This window comes from Bacillus rossius, chromosome 16, assembly GCF_032445375.1.
Source record: "Bacillus rossius redtenbacheri isolate Brsri chromosome 16, Brsri_v3, whole genome shotgun sequence".
NCBI lineage: Eukaryota > Metazoa > Arthropoda > Insecta > Phasmatodea > Bacillidae > Bacillus > Bacillus rossius.
Genome location: NC_086343.1, coordinates 4,143,885 through 4,156,024, shown reverse-complemented (window position 1 = coordinate 4,156,024; position 12,140 = coordinate 4,143,885). Strand labels below are relative to the sequence as shown.

Below are 12,140 nucleotides of genomic sequence, written 5' to 3'. Positions count from 1 at the left end.
TTTCAAAATTAAAAAAAAAAATATATTAATAGACCACTTTGTCACATGTACCATAATGGTTTACAAAGAAAGGAAGAAAATAAAAAAAGTCAACAAACATGGACTACAACACCACAAAACACAGAAAACTCCATTGCTATGGCCATTGAAAGAAGCAATTCCAACAGCGTTTTGGTTAGAACTGTGCGAATATTCAAATTTACAAATAATAAACTATTTGTTTCAATTCGACTTCGAATACTAACATTTTGAAATAATTAACATTCGTTTCCTTAAAAAAAAAATTTGATATTGTATACCTCATGAGTTTCTTGTATACCAACAGTCACTTTTGAGGTTAAGTAATTTATGCGATATAAATACTTTTTTTTTGGGATGTTTTAATGGGACTTCATAATCAAAAATATCAACAAAAAGGATGTTTTAAAAATATAACAAGTATTTATTCAAAGTTCCTTTTTTGATCAAAATTTGAAACGTAACCTATCTTTGGTGATCGGACAAAAAGCAAATGACATATGAGTTTGTTTGAAATTAATACACAATATTTTCTATCCCGTAAATATGATTAATATTAGCAAAAAAATTAAATACGGATCAATACCGAAACACAAATTTTAGATTAAAAAAAAAAAAACCTGTTCTAAGTCTCAAAGAGAGTACATAGACAAATTACTACCCCCCTTTTTTTATAACCAAGACATATTGTCAATTTTCAAGCGTTTCCCAGGATTTAAAACAAACTATTTTTTTTGATTCCCCACGTTTCCCGCACTTGTCGCGAGCCGACGCTCTACCTTTCACGGGGCAACGAGCTCCTACGCGGCGATTCGACAGGATGCGAAATGGCAGGGAACGCGTGTCCCCACCTGCAAGGGTGCCGACGGAGCGGGGGAGGGCGTCGCGACACACCCACCTTGCAGGAAGCGCTGAGCCTGCTGCTCCTGGGGCAGCACCCGGAAGTCCAGGAACCAGGCCTCGCCCCACGCGATCACGAACGACACCAGGATCAGCAGCACGTGGAACACGGGCTGGGAGGCCTCCGACCACTGCCAACCAAGGGCCCTCCACGTCACCTTTGAATATATATACTGTATAGAAGTCGCCAGCCCAGGTTAAAATTTCTAATACGGTTTTGAGGTAGTTGGTTTTAATTCACCGCCGCAATCGCCACCATCTCTAGGGGCACCGACTCGTGGTGGTCCCTGGCGGAAAAGTGTCCAACTCTTCAAACACCCCTTCCCCCTCCCGTTGAACGAACTTGAGCTGCAGTGAATGATGGGTGGGGGGTGCGGGGAATGACAGCGGGCGACAGTGCTGCGCTCTAACATGTAAATAACAACTAAGACGATACAGGGCGTTACGGCAGCGCACTGCAGCGGTGAAGTTCCCAAGCTGCTCATCATACGCTTCTGAAAAACATACAGTAGAACCCAGTTATAACGAATCTGAAGGGAGTAGTTTATATGTTCACTATAGAGTGGAAACTTTATATCTGGGAAAACTTTTATATTGGCAATACATACTCAAAAGCAAAATCTTAACTACACATAGGCCTAAGCCAAGAAAAGAACGAATGAAAATACTCAAAGCAACAGTTTTATGAGCAAATGCAGTTATTATTTTTAATGAACTACACATGTACAAACTTTCTATTACCTAATGGTCCTTGGAAATCGGCGTATTATCCTTTTTTCAGGCATTTATAACTCTCTGACGTTTTCGCAGCTTGAGAAAGAAGATTGTTCAGCTTTTTTTAATTTTGTACTTAATGTGGATGTTGCAATTCCCAGTTCCTTTGCTATTAACATGTGCGGGACAGTGGGGTTGGAGTCTACCTTTTCAATAATGTCCAGTTTATCTCGCACAGATAATGCCTTACGTTTTTACCGCGTTTTTCACCCTTTTTTTTATGTACGTATTTCTTATTGAAGCACATTTGCAGCTTAAGAAAACAAAATTCTTTTTACCGTCAAAAGTAAATAAACGAAAAATAACGAGTCTGGCGCATCAAAGATCACTACGTATCATTTAGTGTCGCAGTTGCTAAAGCTGGAACGTCATTTTCTCACCTTCTATGGAAAAATTTAGTCCACAGAGTTCTATCTAGTGGTAGTCTTACGAACCTTACTCGTTCAAAATGTCCGAAACGTGAACAATAAAAATGAGACGTAAAAATATTGAATTTGCTGCTATAATGTACATACGTATTTGTGTGGCGGTAATTTATGTTTAATTTTGATAACATATTAAATGTACACACGTTCGCCCATTCTTTAACTATGCAGGGAAAACAATTTTTTATTTTCACCAAACTGATCACCATTTTTGGCTACACGAAGCCTACCGAGGCCACTCGAATACAACTTATTTATAATATGAACAGTGGACAATCGAGTAGCGTATTGCGGAGAAAAACTTCAGTGATCCAGAATAGACGTTTTGTGAAAAAACTTGTAATTATATGAAAACATTTTAGATAAATGTGCATTATGTCGGCAAAATTTGTTCGTAGTACACGGGAAAACGTATGAACATTGACAAAAGTTGTGCGCTATATCCAATAAATTAATACATAACCTCACATCATTTTGCCGGGACTGAGACGGAAATTCACAATAAACGGGAATTCATTATAGGCGGGTTCACTATAAACGGGTTCTACTGTAGAGTAAATCCTATCCACTCGCGACTTCTATACAGTATATATATTCAAAGGTGTCACGCTCAGATTCCTTCCAGCAAGCCAGGGCGCAGGGTGCCCACAAGGAAAAAAAAATAATTCGTACCAACTTAGGTGAGAAAAAAAAGTACTAGATTTGAAAAAAAAAAAAAAAAAAAGCGCTAAATTATAAATTGTTATGGTTTTTAACAATTTAGGAAGTTATTATGACATTGCAATGCCCGAACTTAAATATCACACACCACACACACACACATTCCATAGTTTTTACAAATAATTACGCTTAGTAATAAAACATATTGGAGTTAATGTAATATAATTATCGCAAACAATAGCGCAAAAGCAAGCGAAGGTTGGGTGCGATACTCACATTGTACAGGTACACCTTGGCGATGAGGAACAAGCATGTACCCGCAGTCGACAACTGAAATTCACAACACAAACTTTGCATCACTCCACAACCAACAAAAATATTACAGGTTTCAATAGCAAGTACTACAAACTAGGAGTGGATGAAGCTTCAAAAGCACAAAGTCTACTAGGAAATAGAATATTAAAATATGTATTTTTAATGCTCAACTTTGGCTTCAGATTAAATTTTTTCTTAACACTCAATTTTTATTATAAGTTGATCCAGGTTGCAGAATTCAAAAATACTGATACTAGGGATGTGCAGTTTTACATCAAGAACCTTGGTTTCCAGTTCCTTTATAGCAAAAAAGATTTAATTACAGAGTGCTTAACTAAAAATACTAATAGTGTTTGTCATTTCACATGTCATTAAATGGTGATAAAAAATGATTAAATAACCCAAAAAAGGTACACACTTAGTACTAGCATAAAAATTTATTTCTTGAATTAATTTTAAAACAAATCTAAAACCATTTAATCTACCAATTACAGCCGACTTCCAGATATTTATGGCAAAAATACATTATATATTTTTGTTGTTCAACATTATCAGAACTCATTTATACATTTTTACTTTCGTTTTGTATTTATCTTGGTCTACAGCTTTAACATGCTTTGTTAACAACACTATTTTTGGCATAATTTGTTTGTTTTTTTTAAGTTAGCTGACCATTCAACAAGTTTAATGAACAGTACTACCAATTTAATACGTGTAGAAGTAGATCAATTATAATCTACGGCATACAGTTATTACATCCTATGATGAAGGTAACATTGAAAGAATGTGTTTTTTTTATAACCTTTTACGCAGGATAAAGGTTACGTTAAAATTAAAGATTGTAAAGTAACAGAAACGTACAAAAAATAATCCAACACAAACACATTTTAAAAGTATGTTTCAGTTCAGGTAGCAATAAGAAAATTAAACCGGAAACACTCGCGAGAGAAGCCCACAGACAATCACCGGGAAAGGGAAGGGGGGGGGGGGGGGGGGGGAATACTCACCGCGATGATGCACCAGTGGTTGATGTAGACGAGCCCGTAGAAAAGCAGCAGCACCGTGAAGCGACTGGCCGCAGCGAGCTGCGAAGTCGTTACAAAGCTGTGTCAATGTAGAGTTTGAAATTAGGTTTCTATACATTCCGGTTTTCTTTCGCCAGAATTTACTCCACATTTTGGCCGAGAATCGCAAAGAAAACACTGTTTTGTAGTATGTACAGGTACACAAATGCACGCACACGCACACACACACACACACACTGTATTTTTTTCTTTATATTATCATTAACACAACCTCAGTAATTTTATACAAATATTTTGCAATTTCGAGAAAATTCTGATAGGCTTTCTTAACCCCTTTTTACTTTAAGTGTTACATTTTTGCCACTTAGGTTTATTTTGCAATTTTAATACAAAATCATTAGTTTTGTGTTCCAAAATAAGCAAAAAAATTTAAATGTTAGCAAGGTTATTTTTCAGTGTACAGAAATTGTGTCCTTAGTCACTAAGGCTTCCAGAAGATACATAATACAGCTAGGATATTCCCTGACATTTAAGGTATCTCTCTGTATATAAACATCCTGTGTAGATACCAGTTCCGGCTCACACTACAGACAATGAACGTATTCAATAAAGGCGGTGTTCATAGCAAGGCCAAGACCACTAAACATGCTCAACTGGAACATTCAGCTAGAACATTAAAGAAAACGAACCATACGCAACGGCAGGGCTTATGCAGGTAAATGTGGTAACACTATGTTTCCACATCACTGCAGTACTGCCAACTTCCAGGTGCACCCAATCAGTTATCACAATTAACATTCAATAAAACAAAACAAGCATGAAAAAAATGTGATAAATGGATTAGATTGGGAAGAATAAGCCTGTAGATATTTGATTCTGCTTCAAATACACAGCGAGTAGTTTGCATTCTTTACAATTAAATTGATTTTGGTGGAAATCTAATACGGATTACTAACAGCACATTGAATTTATGAATAATATACATTTGGTTTTAAGACATTAAGAAACTACATAGGTAGTATGAAAAATTACTGAAACTGTTTTTTACTTGGATATTGACAATTGCCCTGTGTTTTACATGTTTGGAAGACATTTTTTTTTTCAATTTTTTTCTCTCTAGAACCTTCCCCGGTTTTCTCATTTTTCCTGCCTGCGGGAACCATGAACAATTACAGAAAGTTGGCAACGCTTGGCAGCACCGGCGTGCGAACTTACCACCACGTCGAACAGCGACGTGTGGATGTTGTAGCGAACGATCTCCTGCGACAGTGTGTCCACCATGTTCCCACCAACCAGCTGCGAGGGCAGAAACACACCCGGCGCGTACACGACACCTTTGAATATATACACTGTATAGAAGTCGCGAGTGGATAGGATTTACTCCACGTTTTTCAGAAGCGTATGATGAGCAGCTTGGGAACTTCACCGCTGCAGTGCGCTGCCGTAACGCCCTGTATCGTCTTAGTTGTTATTTACACGTTAGAGCGCAGCACTGTCGCCCGCTGTCATTCCCCGCACCCCCCACCCATCATTCACTGCAGCTCAAGGTCGTTCAACGGGAGGGGGAAGGGGTGTTTGAAGAGTTCGACACTTGTCCGCTAGGGACCACCACGAGTCGATGCCCCTAGAGATGGTGGCGATTGCGGCGGTGAATTAACCAACTACCTCAAAACCGTATTAGAAATTTTAACCTGGGCTGGCGACTTCTATACAGTATATATATTCAAAGACGACGCTGAGCCACAACACACTCTATGGGCGTGCCGATACCAACACACAACAAACCCCCACCAATCACTGCTTTAGCTCTCACCAGACAACGGGACAGTGGTTTACTGACCTATTATTAAATTGGAGACAAAACTGGAGTAAAGGTAATGCACAATCCACGAATCAGCTTTTAAAGTTTGTAAAGTCACGTACAATTCCATGGTGTGGTAATGGAAATATAAAATTTAGACTATACGGCTTTAAACGTCATTTAAACTTTAAAGAAATACTGTTACATTCCAGGTTCGCCCGGCTAGGCAACCCAGTACAGTAACAAGGGTTAGCGACGACCCTTGTAATCGGGCCAGGCACGCGTGGCATGTCTCACGTCAGTGGCGGCCACGCGATACGCGCCGTGACGCCTGTAGCCAGCTCCGAACCTGGCCTCTCGCGTTCGTAACAATACTTTCAACTCTCATAATTTCTTAGCTACGCGTGCCAGTCGTAAGGGGGTGCCTCCCATTTCAGGTCAAGATTTTATATTTACAGTAATTACAGATAAACTTGTAGACTTTTTCAATTGTTCAACGTTCACGAAACTAAAAATAAATACAGTGCATACTTTGTGCATAATTAGCTGCTGAAGTTACTTTTTTAACTTTTTTGTGTTGTACAAATAAGGAGAATTTAATTTACTGCAGAACTGAAACTTTTTAAGTTTAACTGCAATGCCACTGGCTACTTCAAGAAATGGTTTGAATTTCTTTCAGAAATTATTAATTAATTTTACCTGGCATATCAAAATTCTCAAATTTGTTACGATTTTGATAGCCGAGAAACATGAAATGAGTTTTGGTGATAGAATCTCGTAATCTTGAACATTTAAAATTCTCTTTTAAACTTTGTCTTTCATGAATCAACATTTTCACAGTTACCTATTATTAAGTTATCTTATTTTATATAATTACATATTAAATAATTAAATTTTCCAGTCTCCATTTGTGAATTTGTGTTTCATTAAGCAATAAACAGGTTGGTAACAAACAAATGAAAACAAACTAAAAATATGATTTAAAAGAAGAGAAAATGTTTGTTTTGTGAACAGGCTAAACACAATTATGCAGTTGCAAATAACAGTTTTAGAGAATTAAATACAATTAAATAAGTAATTTCTGTACAACAGTAATTATGTCTCTGCTGCAAAGTACCTGTGTGTAACTTATGTTACACCTGAGAGACCTTTCAGCACAAGTGTAATTTATATGACATTAAGTCATTGAAAAATTAAGAATGTTTTATAATAAAAATCAGGGAATTCTGCAATTGGTGCTAGTTTAGCTAAATGTTTTATATAGTGAGCCAATGTATGACTATTAAATGGTGTTGAATTGTTTATTGTAAAATGTTTAAACCCTTTAGGCAAGCACTCAATTTTTGTTTTATAATACTGCTGGTTAAAAAAAAAAAATTAACCCTTTGAATTGATCATGTATCTTACTTTTTAATTAACTTTTGCTTATTAAAATTCAAATATATGTGCATTTGCATTGCATGCTTTTCTAAGAATGAGACATTTTGGGTAATTTAATAAATTTTTCAAATGTTTTAACCAAAAGGTTTTTTTCCCCCAGCAACAGTTCAGAATCGGTAAATCGGCAAACTCGAAAATAAAAATCAGCAAATCGGCAAAATTGAGTCAGCACAACGGCAAAATCTTGTGAATCTCTTCAGCTCTAATATTTAGTTTGTATTGTATTTGTAAGTTAAAAACTAACTTCTTGGTCATTTTTTTTTCACTTAGGTTAACTTCCTACTTGAGTAAGTTTAATTTTTTTTTTTCAAATTTACATTTAGTTATTAAAACTTTAACGTGATTAAGTAAAAGATCAAGAGGGACTGTAGCCTTGGTTACAAATCACTCGCCTCCCATTTTTATGAACATTATAAAGTAATATAATTTTTTGTATGGTTCTGTTTTGGTATACACTGGGCGGGCAGTGAATAGGTTTATTAGGGCCAATAATTTTATAGAAGTATTTTAATACCATTTCAAAAGTTTTTCTTAAATGAATATTTATTTTATTTACCATATTTTTTTAATAAGTATTATGAGTTATCACAAGAAGCCTTCCAGTATATTCAGGAAACTGATCGAATCATTTATAAATGTTTGTAACATCTTTAAAGGTTTGTAAAAAACAGTTTTCTTCAATATGTAGTTTACTTGGATTATTAGTGGGAACGCCACATAAAATAAGTCAATAAAAAATATGTTTACTGTCGTGTGACGACTAGCCAGTGACGGCGGCACTCTCCAGTCGCGGGGGGGAGGGGGAGGGGGCTCACCATGATGCAGACGAGCCACATGAGGCCGGTGAAGAGGAAGTCGAAGGTGACGAACAGGCAGAAGAAGCGGCGCACCACGGACATGCGCCCGCTCTGGCGCGAGCCGGTCACCAGGTCGGCAGGCAGCAAGAAGTCGGGGCGGCTGTTGACGCTGTACCCTGTAGGCACGCCAACTGCGCCGTTCACGGGGTCGGCCCTCCCTCGTCGAAATAAAAATTTGTATTTTTCTTTTATTTTACTTCATGAATAGAGACCCGGAAAATTCGCGGGTTCAATGACCTCCAGGATAGACGCCAATATCCTCTACACACTCGGGCAAATGCCAACTGTTCATTGGCTGCTGACTTGTGAGTCGTCTCGACTGGGTGGCCTGTGATTCGACACTTCTATGAGTGAGGGTCTCTAATTGGCCCTCAGTCCTCCAGATTAACAGCGAACCAATGGCAGAAGCAGCACTAAGGTATAATTATTTGAATTTTAAGCATAACACGAAATGAACCCGTGAATTTTCCGGGTCTCTATTCATGACTTATGGGGGTGCCTCCCATTTCAGGTCATGTATAATATTTTATGTTAATCACTGATCAACTTTTAGACTTTTCCAATTGTTTAACTTTCACGTAATGAAAAATATATACAGCGCATACTTTTTGCATAATTAGCTGTCAAAGTTACTTTTTTAACGATTTTGGGTTGTACAAATAAGGAGAATTTAATTTATTGCAGAACTGAAACTTTTTAGGTTTAACTGCAATGCCACTGGCTACTTCATGACAGGGTTTGAATTTACATCACAAAAACTCATTTCATGTTTCTTGGCTGTCAAAATCGTAACAAATTTGAGAATTTTGATATGCCAAGTAAAATTAATTAATATTTTCTGAAAGAAATTCAAACCACATCTTGAAGTAGCCAATGGCATTGCAGTTAAACCTAAAAAAGTTTCAGTTCTGAAATAAATTAAATTCTCCTAATTTGTACAACCCAAAAACGTTAATAATGTAACTTTGGCAGCTAATTATGTAAAAAGTATGCGCTGTATATATTTTTTGTTTCGTGAAAGTTAAACAATTAAAAAAAGTCTACAAGTATATCTGTAATTACTGTAAATATAAAATATTGACCTGAAATGGGAGGCACCCTCTTATGTCTCGTCAACAAGAAGACCATTAGTGATGATACACAAAAACTTACTCTCACACACTTCTAGACCAGTGGTTACCAAACATTTCCAGCTGGCGACCCACCTTTCCTTATAGGAATACCCCTCCACGGTCCATCTGTCCATGGTGGAGTAAAATACCTTATTTGTATTGTATCCCTTCATTATGTATATATAATTTACCCTCAAATATTGTGTACATATATGCTTTTTTTTTAATATACCGATTGATTATTGATAAACAATTTGTGGTCTGATTTGAAAATGGCTGACAAAATACAAGCACTGTGTAGCAAAACAGTTATTTGCACAAATTTTGATTTGTTTAGATTTTTCTTATCTTTTCTGATGGTTTATTCAATGGTTTCTGATAGTTTTAAGATCGGGTCGCGACCTACCGTTTGTTAACCGCTGCTTTAGACTATTTCCCTGTCCAACAAAACATTAGTTTCCCTGTAACTCATCAATCAAACTTACAAAATAACATAAAATATATTACACTACAAATACGTACCTAAACATACCTATTCCAAGCACACGCAACCTTGTCAAACTGACCATAAAAAATATTTTCCTGCACGCTACACAATTTGTTCTGTTATCAATTCCATCAATGTTATGCAACCACCGGTCCTAGCGTGTAATATTAAACCTGTAGATTAAATCAACACACAGCTGATACACTTCACTTGTAACATTGCAGGACCTGGCCCTCCCCAGCTTTTTTAAGAATTTAGAGGAATAATTTAAATAGCTCTAAACAAGAATATTGCTCTATTATTTGGAACAGTGTAATTTTTGGGGAATACGTAAAGTAGTCAATCAGAGAAAGGATGATTAAATTAGGTTAACTTAATCAAAAATACACAAAATCTTTATTAAAATTTTACAAATACAAATTACTGGAGCTGACCTGATATCACCAACCTTACATACACTTAGTAGCCTACCCGTTTTCCTAATTTCCCAAAAGCCACGATTCTGCCAAAAGTTTTCTCGTTATCCAGCAAAGATGAATTCTATTTTTCAAATATGTGTCACACTGTCTCTGCAAAATCTGGAGAATTTGATGTAAAATTGATCATTCAAAACAGGGTTAAAACTTTTCAAGTGGGTGTGCATTCCCCTCTACGCTAATTTCAGTTGCACTCAAGGAAACAGTTGCACAAATTTACATATAAAATTACTGAGGGGAAAAAAATTGAGGAATTAAAAGCTTATTTTTAAAATTTTTTTTATTTTAAGCATGTTTAAGAAACATTAGCAGAATCTAAAAATAAATTTTTTACAAAATTTCATTTTATATTTTTTTTTTTTCGGATAAGCTTCTCAACTGTACAGCTAACAAGTAACGAGGAAGATGCCTCCTGCACTGACCGAGGTTCGAACTGGGGGAGGGTCTCTGCTGGTAGCTGGAGGAACTGCCCAGCAGCGATTCGGCTGCCGCCCGGATCTCGTGCTCGGGGGCGGACATGCTGAGGGGGTCGTCGCAGCTCACTTCATCTGCTCATCTGCGCGCGCCAGATGTCACGCCTGGAACCGACAAGGAATCTAGGTAGGAACTTTGGTTTACAGGTTAAAACAGGATAAATAAGTAGTTTAAATCATAGACTCCACAACTCCAACTTGAATGGCTTTGACTTGCCTAGTCGAGTCAAAGTTAGTTTTAGAATACAAAAAATACTGGCCTAAAATAACAGAAAATTAAACAATAATAAAAAAATTGCTGCCTTTTTATTACCACTGTAATTATTTTATCTGGGCTATATATTAAGTACTAATGTGTTGGAATTTGCTATAATTAAATCAGCCTTGTCAGACAGATGTATTTGTGAAGAGCTGAGCCATGAAAAGCATTAGCAGCTAAACGCCGAGCTTAAAGTAACTAGTTTCAAGCAAATAAACAAAAATACTTCACCGACTGATCAAACAGCTTGGCATGACGTCACCTATTTGACATCAAACGTCAACAAGATAAAATGTACATGAGACACGGGAGCTAGGTAATAAAGAATAAATAACTAAACACGAAGCATTGCGAAACTTTAAAGTTAATTGTTCTGAATCACTTATGATACTGATCGAACGATCCGGTATAATTTTTCCCATGATACATGATGCATGCTGTTTTAATTTAGTACGTTGAAAGATATTGGACATAACAAAAATAACACAATACAAACAAATTATGTCAGGTCTTGTAGAATTTCATTTTTGTATTCAACATAAAGTTAAAACTTATCTTATCTTTGCGATATGAGCAGTTAAAAAGCTTGTTGAAAAGTAAACAAATTTCTACCTACCGGGACATTTCATTTCCATTGAGACGTTCTGCAAAATGTCTTAAATTAAGAAAAACGTAATACTGCTAAACTTCTATATAATAATACAAACACTCAAAATGCATCACCATATGACTAAAATTCTGAATAGCTTGTCGTTTTTATATTAAAACTAGTTTTTTATTTACTGTGCTCTATGGTAGGAACGATTCAACCGTTACAAGACAGGAAAATTCATGAGAAAATTCGCTTTAGCACCACTTCGAAAATTTTGCATTTGGGAAGAATAAAAAAATAATTTTAAGTTGTATACGTGGCTAAACGAACAAAGGTTAATATTACAGAAACGTTGTGACAGTTCCAAATGGAAGTGACATAATTGAAATGTGTCCTTTGTAAGGTTTAATGTTTTTACAAAAATAAATACAATATTAATCCACAAAATATATTTTGCTTTACTTATTTAATATATACTATTTAAAGTAATTTCTAACTCTTTAGTAAAAAAAACACTCTAGATTTT

General features: G+C 36.2%; 1 protein-coding gene across 1 annotated transcript in view; it reads right to left on the bottom strand.

Moving 5' to 3' along the window:
* LOC134540288 (steroidogenic acute regulatory protein-like) overlaps positions 1-11,920 on the bottom strand; it is a 19,905-nt gene extending 7,985 nt beyond the window's left edge. The window contains exons 1-7 of the mRNA XM_063382946.1: positions 11,639-11,920; positions 10,713-10,868; positions 8,174-8,331; positions 5,333-5,413; positions 4,100-4,177; positions 3,054-3,107; positions 917-1,049 (exon numbers count right to left, since the gene is read on the bottom strand). Coding sequence (XP_063239016.1) covers positions 917-1,049; positions 3,054-3,107; positions 4,100-4,177; positions 5,333-5,413; positions 8,174-8,331; positions 10,713-10,809 — 601 coding nt within the window. The 5' untranslated portion in view covers positions 10,810-10,868; positions 11,639-11,920. The remainder of the gene's footprint in view (positions 1-916; positions 1,050-3,053; positions 3,108-4,099; positions 4,178-5,332; positions 5,414-8,173; positions 8,332-10,712; positions 10,869-11,638) is intronic.
* Positions 11,921-12,140: the final 220 nt, after the last annotated feature.